Source organism: Papaver somniferum, chromosome 3 (assembly GCF_003573695.1).
Source record: "Papaver somniferum cultivar HN1 chromosome 3, ASM357369v1, whole genome shotgun sequence".
NCBI classification, from domain to species: Eukaryota; Viridiplantae; Streptophyta; class Magnoliopsida; order Ranunculales; family Papaveraceae; genus Papaver; species Papaver somniferum.
The window spans coordinates 36,426,343-36,442,684 of NC_039360.1; the positions used below are offsets into that span (position 1 = coordinate 36,426,343).

A 16,342-nucleotide genomic window follows, 5' to 3' on the forward strand; every position below is an offset into this window, starting at 1 on the left:
TTCAATTACAGTTAGATATGAGTGTGAGTTTTTCCAAATAAAATAAATAAGAAAAAGTCTTCGAATTCTCCACTCATAATTCTAATTCCACTCTGTTTTTCTCCTTTCTTCCCCAATTAGCCAAGACAGGCTTCTCTAAAAACCCATCCATCCAGCGGTGAAGCCAGATCGAAACCCTAATAATTTCTTTTCTTTTAATCGATGAGTCAATTCAGGTTCTGATAAACAATTTCAGGGAATTTCATTTGAATCATCTAAAAGGTTTTTTTTTTTTGATTTTGGAATAGATAGAGATGGCGATCTTGTATTCATTGGTAGCAAGAGGATCAGTAGTATTAGCTGAATTTAGTACGACATCAACGAATGCGAGCGCAATTGCAAGACAAATATTGGAGAAAATACCAGGGAATGATGATAGTCATGTTTCTTACTCACAAGATCGATATATCTTTCATGTTAAAAGAACTGATGGTCTTACTGTTCTTTGTATGGCTGATGAAACTGCTGGAAGTAAGATGTTATCTCTTTTCTTTCATTTATTTTTTTATTTTCTGTTGTGTTTTTCATGTTTAATTTGCTCGATTAATTGAAAGGAAGAGTTTTTATGTGTTGAGATTTTCTGTTGGTTGGATTGTGTAGATTGGAGAGGTTAATTTGATATTTTTTTGATTGAATTACGTGTTTAATTTTAGTATAATTTTGGATTCTCATTGACATGGATTTTGGGGTAATTCATTGTTGTTAAGAAACTAATGACATTAAAGAATAGTTCCATGGTCCTTAGACTGTTCAGGTATTGTATTTTCTTAGCTAGAGGAGAACTTTGACATGTATCTTGCTGCCCTGGTTTTTGGTTTTACATTAAGTTGTTTTCTACTATCTCTTTTTTTTTCTCTCTTGTTGAATCAGTGTGCTTATTGTGTGATGTTGAATTGTGTTGCTCAGTTGTCTGTCATTTTTTGCTTGCTTTTTTTTGTTCTTTTATGGTCTTTCTCTTTGTTTGGCACATGGATTGGAAACTGTGTTTTTTTGGGGGGCAATGGAGCTTAGGCGAGGGTGTATGTCTAGGTTGATAGAAACAGAAACAGAAACAGCAGGCAAATATGGAACATGAACACACATTGTGAGATGAATCTTCCAATTTGAATGATGTGATGGTATAAGCATCAGAGAGATCACCTCAAAGAATTATTCCTTCCCAGTGGGACATCATCTTAAAACAGTAGAAAGGCACGACTTTTTTTATGTACTGGAGTTTCAAAGTGATGACTTGAGCGTGCACCATGCATATTAACCTGAATTTTGCAACTTGTAGATGTAAAGTTCCTCTTAGTAAACTATAGGGCTTGATAGACTGGGGGGAATAGTTCACATGTTCCTATTATCTCTCTTGCACTTGGTGGAGCAAGACCTCTTGCATTTACTCTTGGAGTTGCATATGTTGATTCATTTTATAAAATTTTGTGTGCAGGAAGGATCCCGTTTGCATTTCTTGAAGATGTTCATGGGAGGTTTGCGAAGACTTACGGTCGTGCTGTTCACACAGCTCTTGCTTATGCCATGAATGATGAGTTCTCAAGGGTCTTAAATCAACAGATGGAATATTATTCTAATGATCCAAATGCAGATAGGATAAATAGATTGAAGGGTGAAATGAGTCAGGTAATGATCACGCATTGTGGATTTTTCTTTACATGTCCATTCATGTTGGCCTATTTGAATACATCGTGTGGTTGTGGGTTCTTGAATTTGCTTAAGATGCCAATTGATTGAGGTAGCCAATTTGCTGGTTTTACATTGCTGTAATGGGGTGGATATCAGTTGGACAATGATTTTTATTAAGATGAGGTCTTGTTCTGGAATGATTCGTTATGTCAGTCCTATAATTCAATAATTGGTTTGTACGATTTGACAGGTACGTAACGTCATGATAGATAATATTGATAAAGTTCTGGAAAGGGGAGATCGCTTGGAACTACTTGTTGATAAAACTGCTAACATGCAAGGAAATACATTTCGCTTCAGAAAGCAAGCCCGGCGATTCAAGAACACTCTGTGGTGGAGAAATGTCAAGCTCACGTATGTCACTTAAACCCAACCATTTTCATCTTTTTTCCTATATCTGTGACTTAGTAAACCTGCTACGCTTGGCTATTGTTCTTTAGTACTAATGAGACTGATAAATCTGGTAAAGAGGTTGAAAATGAAGCTATATAAACACAAAATCTGTTTGTTACATAACCAACCATAGGAACTATTGAATCTAGAATCCTTGGAATTTGGTGGTATCTGCCAGTTAGATCACCACTACCACTTGATTCATATCCTATAAGAGATGTTAAGTTTGTTCATTTACTGGAGTCTCTCTTTTTCTGAATATTTGCTCCATGTACTTGACTCTTATTAGTGTCGACTGCGCCCCAATCATCATGAAGTAATCACGAGCTTAAACGTTCAAAAATGTCCTGAAAGTGAAACAGTTCTAATTGGGACTTTGATATGGTGCAAGAGCTTTTACTACTCTCTAGTACTTTCTGGAGAAATATTACTCATTGTTTTTTTGCTTTGTGTTGTTGCAGGATTGCATTGATAATTCTTATTTTAGTGGTTATTTATGTCGTGCTTGCCTTCGTTTGCCATGGTGTTACACTGCCCTCCTGCATAGGTTAAATGAACAAATAAGTGGTTGTATCTCATGTTTGAAACAACATATTATTGTTTTTGTTGTGATATATAGTTTTACATAAATTAAAATTGCTTGTGTGGATACCGATTGAAAAGACAAGATAAAGATGCTTGTTTTGGTGGCTTAAGTTATCTGAAACTGTAATTTGTTAAATGACAATGGTTAACACCTCTGGTAGTTGATTGTTTCATGTGGTATTAGTTTTTCAGATAGTTGAGAATTCAAGTGTCTCTTAATCCAATGTATATGACTAGGGGATCGGGCCTGGCTCCGTTGGGGACTGATCCCGAGTATTCCCCTATCCCGGACGAGTAACTCGGCGAGTCACATCCCTGTGCATATTTTTTCCGGATATGGAAACCGTTTGTAATAAGGATTAGACGTGGAAGAAGAAGAAGAAGAAGAAGAAGAAGAAGAAGAAGAAAAAATTTGGTGGAAAAGAGCAAGTAGGCGAATTTAGAGTTTGCTGATCCTTGGGCCTCCACTGTTGCTTTAAGTTTCTAGGGTGTTCTCTACTTAAGTACTTAGAGCAATTCCTATGGAATGAACAAACGTGGAGTTTGTTCATTTTGCTCCCACTATGGAATGAACAAACATGAAAAATGGATGTTCAAATGAACAAATTTGTTGGTTTGAACATTGAGTCGGAACAACCAGCGCGCGTCTGTGGTAAAGACGGGCGTCATTTCTACCAACTCTGGCGTCAGAAGGAAAAACGCCAGCGTTTGAACATTGAACGCGAGCCAAGACGTAGAGCGCCCGCGTCCGTATTAAAAACGCCAGCGTCTGACCAAAAAACGCCAACTGCTCAATATGAACGGCTGAAAACTCTTGTGATCCAACGACTATATTTTTTGAATTCTATAAATACTCCTCATTTCAACTCCAAATACACACATTCTTCATTCTCAAAGCATCTATAAAAATGCCTCCCAGGGTTCGTTCTGTTAGATTCACTTAGCAAGAGGATTTAGCTATTTGTAGAGCCTTTGTTTTTCACACACAAGATGCTGTCATAAGAAATATAACCGATTCGACGATTACTTTCTGGGAGAAAGTTTATAGAACATTCACCGCTGAAACGGGGAACATCCATGGGCGTGATTCTGGCGGATTGCATCATCGTTTTAGTTTAATTAGTATGAAATTTTTGGAGATCATGGTTGTACTATTGGAGAATCACAATAATAAGCTCAACGGTGAAGCCGAACATGAAGTGGAACCCAGAACTCTAGCGATGTGGCCAGTAACTCACGGCGGTCGTCCTTTCGATTTCCATGCTTGTTCCAACATTCTTAGGGTGCTCAACAGATACAATCCCATACTCTAGGAATTCCACCACCCACCGAGAATTATGACGCCTATGTAGTAGTTGGTTTAATCTAATGTATTTCTTTTATTTTCATGTATGATGTGGTTGTTCAATGCAGTACGTTTTTATTTATGATGTTAATATTGATGGTACAATTTTTAATACAGGAAAAATTTAAATTATTGACGTGCAAATATGAAGAAAATCGTAATAACATAATACCATAGTGAATCGATTTGTCCTACAACTTCAATCATCCCACTCCACCAAAAAACACCTGGGACATTCCCAGAAATGCCTTCCATATGTGTCTTCTTCAGAAGAAGTCCGCAAATGCATAAAAGTCCTGCAACCGGGCTTTGAGCATGAACTGATTCTCTGTGGACAGTGTTTGTATTCGTGATCTCCATATCCACAATGCTTGCAGTGTAATAACTCCTTCTTCAATTTGGCCTTAAGTTTGAAGTTTTTGCAGAGTGTTGCAATCTTTTCTTCTTCTTCTTTTTTAATCTTCATAGCATCATCTAGCATATGTGGTTCCTCTAGACAATTGGGATCTTGACATTGAAAATACCTGAGATTTTCCGATTGTGATTCAATCACCATTCTGATGCGTCAACAACCTTCCCGCGGACACTTTGAATACATCCAAGGACATTGCATAAGACTGTGGTTATCCATGAAACATAATATACAAATCTCTTTTGCTTCGATACATAATATTTTCTTCGCTTTGCCTTTAGAAAACATGGTGGATGATGAGAAAGAAATCGGTTGGTTTGGTTTAGAATAAAACCTAGGATGTATTTATAATAAAAATAGGCGTTGGTAATTCAAACTGGCGCTCAAAGGAAAGTCGCTGGCGATTTCCCTTTGAGCGCCAACGGCTAAATTTCCAACTTTCTTTCTCAACCTATAAATTTCCTTCCTCCCATCTCCAAAATCATATCTTCTTCTTCTTCTACTTCTTCTCCTTCTTCTTTTTTCCTAAATTTTTTCTTCTTCTTCTCATCATTCTTCTTTTTTCCTAGATCTCTCCCCCTTTACAGAAATGTCTGTTAGAAATCGTGGTCCCAAGTTTACTGAGGAAGAGGATATAACTCTGTGCAAAGCATATTTATTTCATAGGGTAATCACTGGTGTCCTTTATCAAGACAATAGTGTACGTTATTTTTGGGATAACGTTTTTTCAATGTTCGTCTCACTGACGGGAAACCCAGGAAACCGAGATGCTCGTCGAGTGCGTGCTCGTTTTCAATCTATTAGTAATGTACTACAGCCGTTTGTTGCTCTTGTAATGGAAATTGATCGAGAAAAGTTCGTCGGTGTAACTGAAGATGAAGTGATCCAAACATCTATTGAAAATTGGGAGGATGCTCATGGTAAAAAATTTCTTTACGAAGGGTGTTTTAGAATTCTAATAGATGGTCCATCTCAAGCACATCGTTACTGCACTTGAATGCCGCTCCCAGTCTTTACAATGTAAGAAGATATTACTCTTGTTCGATGTTGGTTACATCGTATAATGAGACCAATGAACCATGACCATTTCTGGGAAAGAGTATTGGGACATTTTGTAGCATCCCGGAACGAAACCATAAGAAACAGTAAGAGCCTAGAACTAAGAATTGCATTCATCACTAAGGAAGTCAAATATTATACAGAAGTTTTGTGGATGGTTCACCGCAGCAATTCTGGACTTTTCGACGAAGAACTGGTGAGTATCTTATTCCTTTGTCATTTTTCCTCATGTACTCAATTGCATCATAAATATATGAACTTGTTGTTTGTTTTACAGAAAACCATCGCTCAGACCAAGTTTACTGAAGAAAGCGGAAGAGAGTTTAAACATTTTGAATGTTACGAGCTCTACAAAGAGAATGTCGCTGGATTTGATGTAGTTTGATGGGTTTTTTTTTTAGTTTATTAAAATGTAGTTTGATGTTATTGTTGTGGTTTATTAAAATGTAGTTTGATGTTATTTGAAAGTTTAATTATAATAAATTTCGCTTAATCTTAAGTGGAAATCTATTTTCACTCATTGATGCCAATTCTTTTACAAGATATTAACGTAGGCAATAATAAAACGTACTAAAAACTACTTCAATAAAAACCGAGTACAAGTTTTGGCCTTCTGTTTATCTTCATTTGACGTATCTTCCATTCAACGCGCTCTTTCACAGTTTCGCCTTTGTTTTTGAATTTTTTGTTGTTAACTTTCAAAACTGGAACTCTTCCTTGCCTTTTAGCAGAATATTTTCTAGGAGCAACTTCTAAAACTTGCACTTCCCTCTTACAATTTTCAATCTTTTTAAAATTCTTACATATCTTAGAAACATCGGCTTCAAGTTTTGCATCGCAAAAAAGTGTGATCGTTTTTCAGCCATTTTAGAAGAGAAAATTCAAGAGAAGTGAATTTGGTGTGAGTGAATTGTTTGAAAATGGTGGTAATTTAAAGAGGTAAAAAGTGAATTTCGAATTTTAAAAAACTACCCGTTGGCGTTATTATCAAAAACGCTAGCGTTTTACCTTGTGACGTCGCGTTGGTTCCTCCAACGCCAGCGTTTGTCCTTCGAACGCCAGAGCTGGATCTACAGACGGCAGCGTTTTTACCTGGGTCGCACGACTATTGATCTAACGCCCACTACTTTACCATAGTGGAAAACCTAGTTTGGCCATCCACCTAGCTGAACAAAAGAATGGGTTTGTTCATTCCCATAGGAATTGCTCTTATAAAGTTGTTTGGCAACTGATTTTGCTACTTTGACCCTAGCCTTCTGAGTTACTCGTGACTCACTAAGACTAACACCTTGTTCGTTTTCTCCTAGCTCAACTGACTCGTCTGGGTTTGACTCGCCTGGATTTGACTGAAATCACCTGATTCATCTAGATCTGACTCAATATGTTTTTTTTTTTTGAGTCAGTGGTTTGTTCCAAAAGTCGGGGATATGTTATTACCTGACTGAAACGGATCCGAGTCAGGGTTATGTCTGACTCAGAAAAAATTAATAATAATAAAAATATTCTGACATATGACTCGGATTGAGTCATATCCAGACGTCGAGTCAGCAAAAAACAAACATGTTGTAAGTCACACCTAACTCGGCAAGTAAATAGAAAATACCCAGCTCGACTGAGTTATTGAGGATGGCATCGGCCAAAAGCTGATACCCAACTTACTCGGTTGACTCGGTGGAAGCGTACTACATTGTCTTGGTCCTTTCCTCTTTGTTTTCCATTCATACACTGGACTTGATCAAGGCACTGAGCATGTCTGTGACTTTTGCAACCAACAATGATATACATGGAGAAAAATGTGGTATAATACTAGTGTTTTTTACAAGCTTTAGCCCAACCCACCTTAAAAATGTTTTACCATTACAAGAAATTTGCAAGCTTGAGAACTAAAAATATGGATCTAACTAACACCAAGCGATCTCTATTACCAAATAGTCAATTCTTCAACCTCCAAATTTTATACCCAGTACTACTACAGCTAACATGTTGGCTCAAAAGTAGACCATTGGACTGCATTACTCTGGAAGATTGTAAAGTCGACAAACCTGTATTAACATTTCAGGGAATACACGTCGTCTTTACCAGATTTCATTCTGTACATTCCTACTTCAGTAATTGGTTTAAGGAATTTGCATGCATCTAATTTAAAGGAAGTATTTCAAAGCATCAACAACTTTTTCGGGCCTGCATAATAATGGTGTGTTTGTCACGGTTCCAGAAAAATAAAATAAGGTGAATAGAGTTAAATGCCATGAAGAAAAGAATAGTACCAATCCTCTTGTGGCATATGCCCTGCACCTTCTAACAACTTAAGTTTAACATTGCTGGGGTTTCCTTTCTGAAACTCTTCCGCTTCCGGTTGACGCAAGTACTTGTCTGACATTCCCCAAGCAAGTAGTATTGGTTTGTCCCAACTAAAATCCAAATTGATGGAGTCAAAATCAAAAAAAATTGTACATGGTTAACAAGAGAGCTTCCAGAGCTCATTAGAAAAGGAACTGGTAGTTATATGAAAGTCTTGTGATTACACATGGATCTTGATAACAATTGTTTTACCTTCCTGCCAAAAACCCGCTCGCAATACGGCCTAACGTGTCTTTGAAGTTGATCTTTTTTGCGGTTTCAAGCAAAGCTGCAAAGTTCATCAAACGGGGTGAGAACATGCATTACAAGAGCAAAAATATGCAATTGTAGATTATAAAGAGGGCATCAAAGTCCCTCATTTCGCCCTCTTATGTTGATAACTCAGGGGTATTTGTCAACTGCTTCAGCATTTTTTTTAAGAATCTAGCTAAGGAATACAAACCAAATCCAGGCCCGCTGCTTGCTAAATATGGTAATCGATATACGTCGGCTTTTTCTGACTTCAATACATATCTGTTGAGAAACACAAGAATTTAAGACTTTCAAGAGATTTGCTTAAAGATAGCAACATTTTCATTTTACTGCAAAACTTTGTTCGAGAAAATCTTGCATTTGTTTTCCTCCAGCATAATAAAGATAGTTAGGATGGTAAAGATTTGATAAAGAGAAAACAATGCTACAATGCAAGGGCATGGTACATACTGGCTACCTCCTTCGATGAAACGCTCCGCCAGAATAGCATTCTGGCATGTAAATTCACCCAGCAATGGAATCCTGGAAACAAAATTCAATTAAAAATCTTCGAAGGAACCAAACAAACAGTTACAAACTAAGAATTCTTATAAAAAATTGTGTGGTCTATAGAGAACCTTAGCTGATTAAACAATCCAGGTACTTTTGATCCAACTATCAATGGACTGTTGAGAATCGTAAGCTTCGAAACCCTTTCCGAGTTTTTCAAGGCCCATGTTAATCCATATGAACCAACAAGAAATCCCTGCAATGAAGTTTAGCAGATATATATATTCCAGTCATTTTGCACTAAACAATGTGGAAATACTTAATACAGTAGTCGCCAAATTTATCAAACCTGAACCACTAGGAAAAATGGAGATTCGATACCCAACGTTTCGAGTAGTTTATCTAATGCAGAATGGAACTCCTCTTCTGCAACAAGTAAAAGTATCCAAATTACGCAAAGAAAAAAAGAACTTCTTACACTTGGTACAAAGAAATGTATGTAATTAAACAAAACCTGTATAGTTAAACCCATATCCTGGTTGGGGCTTGTCACTGAATCCAAATCCTATCCAATCTGGTGCATAGCAATGAAATCCAGCATCTGCCATCTAATACATACAATACAACAACTGTTATGCATACACATTTACGCTGATGAGTACACATATGTTAAGGAGGAGGAGTAATCAAAGATACCTGCGCCATAACGACTCGATAGCTATAAGACTGCGTTGGAGCTCCGTGGAGAAAAACAATGGTACCGCGTGTACCAAGTCGGGGATCAGAAGACCCTACATGAAGCAACAAACATCTTGAAATATCATTCATAAGATAAATACATCGCCTGGATTTTGATTATAATTTTACCTGTTTCTCTTACAAACCATTTAAGTTTCCCTGATCTTATGAAAGATCCATATTCCTTTCCCTTGTCTTCTGTCCTCTGAATTTGCAATGTCACTCAAAAGTTCAGGTTATTACAATGTACAAAACTATATGTGCGAATGAACAACCAAAGATGAAAGTGCAACAGGAGAAGCAAGCTTACGTAAAGCATCTGGCCGACGTTTCCATCTTCTGCGGGAATTTCAGGTAATTGAATAGCGCTTCGACTAGAAGGGTTATCGGTGACAAATCCAAATGGATTGAAATCAGGTGTGTCATCTTTTTTCGAACTGCTTTTATTGTCGTCAGAAGAAGATGCACAAACCTGAAATTCTACTCTTCTTTTGCTTCCTAGTAATTGTGAGTGAGTGTTGGTGTAGTTGTTGTTGTTTACAGCAGGGTAATTGTAATTAGACGTTGCTGAACGCTGAAGAAGCTTCAGCGATGAAGATATCAAAGTCCAGGACATAGCTTAATGCACGATTTTGAAACTATTTACTAAGACTATGCTGCGAATGTTTTCTTTTTAATTTTGAGGTTCTTGACTGTTGATTTTTGGGGATTCTAACAAGTAGATATGAGAGAGGGAAAATTCTGAATTGGCACACCATGAGTGACTCTGCTTCACTGGGAGTGGCTCCAATTGGTCCCACAAACTTTTTTTTTTTTTTTTCTAAATCACACTTCATTGATAAGAAAATTGAGGATTACAAAAGAAATGAAGACTCACAACCAAAAGCCCACAAAGAAGGCTCGGAAAAAAGAAGAAAAAAACAAAACCACCACAAAACAGCCCACTAGAGCAGGTCCATAAAAGGAAGGAAAAGAAAGTTCAATTACAAATGAAACTCAGGACTGAACTCCTCATTTTAGCAGAATCTGTAATATGCCACCTCAGGAAATTCAATTCTAGTTAAGTACGAAGGTCTCCCCATGATGATCTGCCTTTCACCGGCTGCTAAAGTAGAGCCTCTCTTGGCAGCAGCATCAGCAGAAAATTTGTTTCTCTAAAACTGTGCAAGTATATGACAGATGCAATTTTACTTATTGCTTTCCTCCATCTCATGTAAAGAAACCAAGGAACCTTCCCTTGAGCAAAATCCCCAATTACAGTTTTTGAATATGAGCATAATACTATATTATTCATTCCCCATTCCACTGCTAATTCTTCTGCACTTACCACTCCATACACCTCTGCAATGTAATTTGTTCCAATGCCTATACCCCCCAGATAAGACTCCAAGCACTTGACAAGAATGATCTCTCACAACAACTCCAAAACCAGCTGTTCCTGGGTTACCAAAGGATGATCCATCACAGCAGAACACAATATATCCAATAGCAGGTGGATTCCAGTAACAAGTCATAATGCTCTGAAATTTACTATGTCTTGTACCAAGATTAAAAAAGTTAAGTATTTGCAGATCATAGTTTTGGTTCCACTTATTGCTTTTCAACCTATATCCTCCCTCAAGAACCATCTTCTTTATCTTGGATTTGAATTGCTTCTCATTTGGTTTAATGTCTTCAAAGAGCCTTTTATTTTTTTGAAACCACAATTCCTTAATAACTAAACAGGCAGCAGTTATCCAAGTCTCTCTAATTAGAGGACTACAATTCCTGGAACTTGTCCAAATATCATCAAAAGTTACGGGCAAACTGAAACCAAAGATAGAACAGATCCATCTCCAAATTTTGATACTAAAACTACAGTGCCATAGAAGATGGTGCATGCTGTCTTATTCATTTTCACATATACAACATCTTGATGCCAGACTGTAACCTCTATCAACCATAACTGAACCATCAATAAAGACACCTTGTACTATTTTCCTAATATTGCCAGAGGTGCTTGGATGCAAATAAGAACTCCATATATTTTGTAGAACAATGCAGTGTAGGTTCCTTGTGTCTTATCATAGAAATAGCTGAAGAAGTAGAAAACTTACCATTCAGAGTGCCAGTCCAAAAGAGTTTATTTTGTCCCCCTTCTATGTCAGGTAAATTATAAGACTGAAATAATAGTTTCAGTTCTTGTGGTATGCTCCAGGTGACATCTTGAATGATGTCAACTACTTTCATTTGCATATTGTTCTTCATATACTGAGTCAATTCAGTTTGATCACTTAGAGGGGCCTCATGAATCCAATTATCAAACCAAATGCTCACATTTTGACCATTGCTAATGCACCATTTGATGTTATCTTTTAACACACTCCAAGCCCACTTCAAACCAGGCCAAATAGAGGATAACTGCCAGTTTTCCTTTCATTGTCCAGTTGAACTTTTGTATTTAGCTTTAATGAATAATGCCCACTCTTCTTCAGAATTAATGATTCTCCACATCATTTTCATTAAGAGAGCTTTGTTGATGACTTCCAATCTCTGAATTCCAAGACCACCCTCACAAAAAGGAGTACACACTTTTTTCCATGAAAAGGTTTATATTTTCTCACTTCACCATCCCCAGACCAAAGAAAATTTCTTATGATCTTTTCACAAATTTTAATTGCAGAAGACGGCCATTTATAAACACCCATATTATATATTGGAATGCTACATAAAACAGAATTGACAAGTACTAGTCTATCTTGAAAAGACAACAACTTTCCTTTCCAAACTGCTAACTTCTTCTGAAACATTTCCACCATAGGCCATATTGTAGATAACTTAACTGTTCCAGGAGAAAGAATTACTCCTAAGTATTTATCAGGAAATTCACTTAATTCCATTTGCATTAAATCTCTTATTTGAGTTTTTCTAAGTGCTGAAGTACCATCTATAAAGAGCTTACTATTATGTTTGTTAATTATTTGCCCAGTACCCTTCTGATACTTATCCAATAATTTAAGAAGATTTGTAACATTTTTTTTGCACCATGACATAAAATAAGTAGATCATCTGCAAAAAAAAACAAATGAGTAGGATGAATACCTTTTCAAAACACCATTGGGGTTAGTGAGCCTTCCTCCACCATTTTATGAATGCACCTACTAAGAACATTTTCCATTATAACAAAGAGAGTTGGAGATATAGGATCTCCTTGTCTAAGACCTCTACCTACTGAGAAAAAACCTTGTGGACCTCCATTGATCATCACTAAATTTTTTCCTGAAGCAAACAGAGTATGCAACCATTAACACCAAGAGACTGAAAAACCATATTTTTGAAGTACTTGAAAAAGAAAGTTCCAACTCAATGAATCATAAGCTTGAGAGATGTCAAGCTTGAGGGCTAAATTTCCTCCTCTTCTCTTCTTCTTTATTTCATTAACTAATTCAGATGCCAGAAGAATCTGTTCTTGTATGCTTCTACCCTTTATGTAAGCCACTTGTTGAGGAGTGATAAGCTTGTTCATAAGAGAACACAATCTGGTATTGATGATTTTGGTAAAAATCTTGAAGCTTATATTGCTTAGGCCAATTGGTCTGAAGTGATTTGGAGTTTTAGCACCATCAATTTTAGGAAGTAACACTAAAAAATTTGGATTAAGACCTTTTGAAATGATTCTCCTTTTCCAGTAAAACTGCGCAGCTTGAACTACATCTTGTTTTATGATGTGCAACATGACTTATAAAACCAACCTGAGAAGCCATCAACGCAAGGAGAGCTGTCTGGATCCATTTGAAAAATTGTGCTTTTTATTTCTTCTTCATCTGGTATAACATCAAGCATTTGTTGGTCTTCTTCATTTATCACTTTTGGAATAACATCAAGAAGAGTGTCATCTTTTTCTACATCCCTGAACTGAAACTTATTTTGAAAATGTTGAATTAAGATATCTGCAATTTTTGCCTGATCTGTAGTAATATCACCATTATCATCTTGAAGTTCACTAATGAAGTTTCTTGACTGCCTGATCTTGAGATTTGTATGAAAGAAACCTGTGTTTGCAGATCCTTCCTTGACCCATTTAACTCTTGATTTCTGCTTGAGCATTGTACTTAGATGAACTTCTTTTGAATTTAAATTATTTTCAACTGTAACTAATCTGTCTAGAGCTTCAGTGTCAAACGGATTGAGATCAGAATCCATCATTGCTTTCTGAACTTCTTCTTCAGCTTCTTTTAACTTCACATGCACATTACCAAAAGTATTCCAGTTCCAGTCTTTGAGAATATTTTTCAGTTTTTTTAATTTTTGTTGGTAGATAAAAGCTGGATCTCCATTCACAACTTCACTCCAACATTGAGAAACAACTTCCATGAAATTAGGATGAGATAACCACATTTTTTGAAACTTCCAAGGAACATTTTTTGGCTTAGGAATTGCAACATTTCCACCAAGTAAGGGAGAATGATCTGAATCTATTCTTAAACCAACTTTGCAACTCCAATCTTCATTTCTTTGAAACCACAATTGGTTGTATACAGCTCTATCAAGATTACAAAAAATTCTTCTATTGCCATGTTGACAATTTGACCATGAATGCTGCAACCCAGTTTTAGGAGCTTGTATCAATGCACAATTTGCTAAGCAAGTATTAAATTCTTGCATTGCTTTTCTGTTAATTGCTCTTCCACCAATTTTCTCTTCAGAAGAAGTAATGGAATTAAATTCTCCAATTGCCATCCAAGGTTGATTCAAATCACTTATAAGCTTCATCTCTGTCCATAGAAATCTCCTTTGAACAACACCTACATGAGCATGAACACCAGAAACAAGAAATCCACCTACACTTACTGTAATCATCTGACTTGACATTGAAACCACTGTTGGTTCTGGTAGAGTCTTATTCCAAAAAAGCCATATATTGCCTTTCTTATTTGAAACTGAATTATGAATAACTATATTTTGCATACCAGGTAAATTTAGTTTATTGCAAAAGGAAGAACTACAAAAAAAAATTAGGTTCAGCTATAAAAACTAATGAAGGCTGAAACTGATTTTTTAAGGACCATAATTTATTTTGAGACCTAACTCTCTTAAGGCCCCTTAAATTCCAGTAGAGAACTTTCATTGTTGAGGTGGGAGACCTTTAGTGCCTCCCTTATTTTGATTTTTTTCTAAAATTGTATTTGACAAGATTTTGTTGAGATGTTACCTTTGAAGCTCCCACAGTTTGTGAAGTAATAGAAGAATATCCTTGTTTTGTTGATGAAGGCTTTGAGATAATTTTAGACCATGAAGTAGTTGGGTATTTGTTCTTCTGTCATGGTGCCATCTTTTCCATTTATGTATTTGATAGCACTATTTTCCAGGGCATTTTCCTCCACAATTTGAAGTATTCTAGCTGGAGATAGAGTAACACTTTCTTCATGCATTTCAATAATATTTTCAATTTCATTTGTATTTTGCAAGGAACCAAACATTAATGTACTTATATTAACTGGATTCACTTGATGAGCCACTCCAACAGATGGATTAAACTGCATAATAGGAGTTTCACAATTTCCAACTTCCCTTGAAGATGTAGTTGAAGTAAGACCTTTTGCTTGACTGCTAGAGCCAATTGATGGATCACAAATATCAAACTTCACACTGGGTGAGGTATTGGTGCTTTTTGGTGAATTCTTAACTGATTGTTTAGGAACTGAATCCTTTGAAGAAGAATTCTTGACTCTGCACTCGATCTTCAGATGCCCAAAAATCTTACAGTGGTCACAAAACTTTGGAAGTTTTATTAAGATCACACTTTGCATAAATCCTCCAAACTTTGTCTTAATCCATAGTTTGTTTGGAATTTTGTTTGCAAAATCAATATTTACCAAAACCCTGGCATAATAACCATTATCATAATTCAGAGTTGTCTCATCAACCTTTACTGGAGTTCCTAGAGCTCTACATATTGTAAAAAGAGTTTTCTCATCCCAATATTCCAGACTTAGTCCTGGAAGATGAACCCAGATCATTGCTGATGAAGTTCTATGATTTTCTGGCCTAAAATCAGGAATCCAATTTCAAATCCAAAAAACTTGATCTCCAACTTCCCATTTACCAGCCTTGATACTCATTCTATCTTTCTCATTATTGAGCTTAATGGTGAAGAAGCCTTTACCTAAGGGAATCATTTTACATTGACCATCGAGTTTCCATTGATTTTTCAGATTTAAAACAGCATCAGAAAATTTCAATCGAGCTAAATCCAGACGCCCAATTAATGAGAATTTCCAAGCATCACAACGTTCTTCAGTATTATTTATTAGATCAAATAAACTACTGATGAATCCATTTCTGGATTGAAATTTTTTTCCATGAAGGATTAAGAAATACCCTAACTGATATTAGAATCAAAGAAAGAAGAATACCGAATGACTTTGATAAATAAGTAATACACCAATCATTAGATCGAAAGAGAAAACACCTGAAAATTCACCTGAATTAATGCTTGGATGCACTGAAAACGAAGATTGACGAAGAAAAAATTTCACTGAGTTGGTAACCGATCCTCAGAGCTCAACTCGCTTGTACAACCTTCATTGGTCCCACAAACTAGAAAATAGTTTCTTTGCATATTTTAATCCACACAAGAGTGCGAATACTACAGTGCCAGAGTGGTGATTAACCTCGAAAAACAATTCTAGATACACTGGGGGTAATGATGTTGACACCAAACAAAATTACCTTCCTCGTACATCGCACAGGTACTGGTCTGCGGGGGTTCATCTATGATCCAACGCTTGCAAAAATTTCTAGTTGACTTGAGATTCTAGACTTTAAGTTAGAGCATTTCCATCAGTAAGTTCAAAAGATCGTGGAGGTCACTATTAGACCTTGATTTGTGAAGTTTTAATTGGAAGCCTAAATAAGAATTGTTTTCTTCTAGAAATCATCTCCAGTAGTTATGTTGCATTTTTATTATTTTTACAATTTGATGAATATGAAAATATCTTTTA

General features: G+C 36.3%; 3 protein-coding genes across 4 annotated transcripts; 1 reads left to right on the plus strand and 2 right to left on the minus strand.

Annotated features, from left to right (window-relative positions):
- On the plus strand, positions 1–2,894 carry LOC113355859 (vesicle-associated membrane protein 711). Of its 2 annotated transcripts, none has more exons than XM_026598829.1 (5): positions 1–157; positions 288–510; positions 1,472–1,662; positions 1,916–2,079; positions 2,580–2,894. In XM_026598829.1, exons 2-5 carry the CDS (start codon positions 294–296, stop codon positions 2,668–2,670), a joined length of 663 nt encoding a protein of 220 aa, XP_026454614.1. In that variant the 5' UTR covers positions 1–157; positions 288–293; the 3' UTR covers positions 2,671–2,894. The 2 variants fall into 2 exon arrangements, with proteins under 2 accessions (XP_026454614.1, XP_026454615.1); XM_026598830.1 differs by having other exon boundaries at positions 13–157; positions 292–510.
- A 4,385-nt stretch (positions 2,895–7,279) lies between these two features.
- LOC113355860 (haloalkane dehalogenase 2-like) lies at positions 7,280–10,086 on the minus strand. Its single transcript, XM_026598831.1, has 11 exons — positions 9,670–10,086; positions 9,489–9,564; positions 9,318–9,412; positions 9,136–9,229; positions 8,971–9,047; positions 8,750–8,877; positions 8,583–8,654; positions 8,323–8,393; positions 8,073–8,148; positions 7,787–7,930; positions 7,280–7,700 (listed from the first exon to the last, which is right to left on the minus strand). Exons 1-11 carry the CDS (start codon positions 9,973–9,975, stop codon positions 7,661–7,663), a joined length of 1,179 nt encoding a protein of 392 aa, XP_026454616.1. The 5' UTR covers positions 9,976–10,086; the 3' UTR covers positions 7,280–7,660.
- Positions 10,087–14,623: 4,537 nt separating this feature from the next.
- Positions 14,624–15,358, minus strand: LOC113359297. The gene has a single exon (XM_026602958.1). The coding sequence runs from the start codon at positions 15,356–15,358 to the stop codon at positions 14,624–14,626; it is 735 nt and encodes a 244-aa protein (XP_026458743.1).
- Positions 15,359–16,342: the final 984 nt, after the last annotated feature.

Bases quoted from the DNA above. Each gene is read 5' to 3' on its own strand.
- LOC113355859 (XM_026598829.1), top strand. From the start codon at position 294: ATGGCGATCTTGTATTCATTGGTAGCAAGAGGATCAGTAGTATTAGCT. The intron at 511-1,471 runs GTAAGATGTTAT...TTTTGTGTGCAG, and splicing joins GGCTGATGAAACTGCTGGAA to GAAGGATCCCGTTTGCATTT. The intron at 1,663-1,915 runs GTAATGATCACG...ACGATTTGACAG, and splicing joins TGAAGGGTGAAATGAGTCAG to GTACGTAACGTCATGATAGA.
- LOC113355860 (XM_026598831.1), bottom strand. From the start codon at position 9,975: ATGTCCTGGACTTTGATATCTTCATCGCTGAAGCTTCTTCAGCGTTCA. The intron at 9,565-9,669 runs GTAAGCTTGCTT...TTGCAAATTCAG, and splicing joins ACGTCGGCCAGATGCTTTAC to AGGACAGAAGACAAGGGAAA. The intron at 7,931-8,072 runs GTAAAACAATTG...TTTGGATTTTAG, and splicing joins AGCGGGTTTTTGGCAGGAAG to TTGGGACAAACCAATACTAC.
- LOC113359297 (XM_026602958.1), bottom strand. From the start codon at position 15,358: ATGATCTGGGTTCATCTTCCAGGACTAAGTCTGGAATATTGGGATGAG.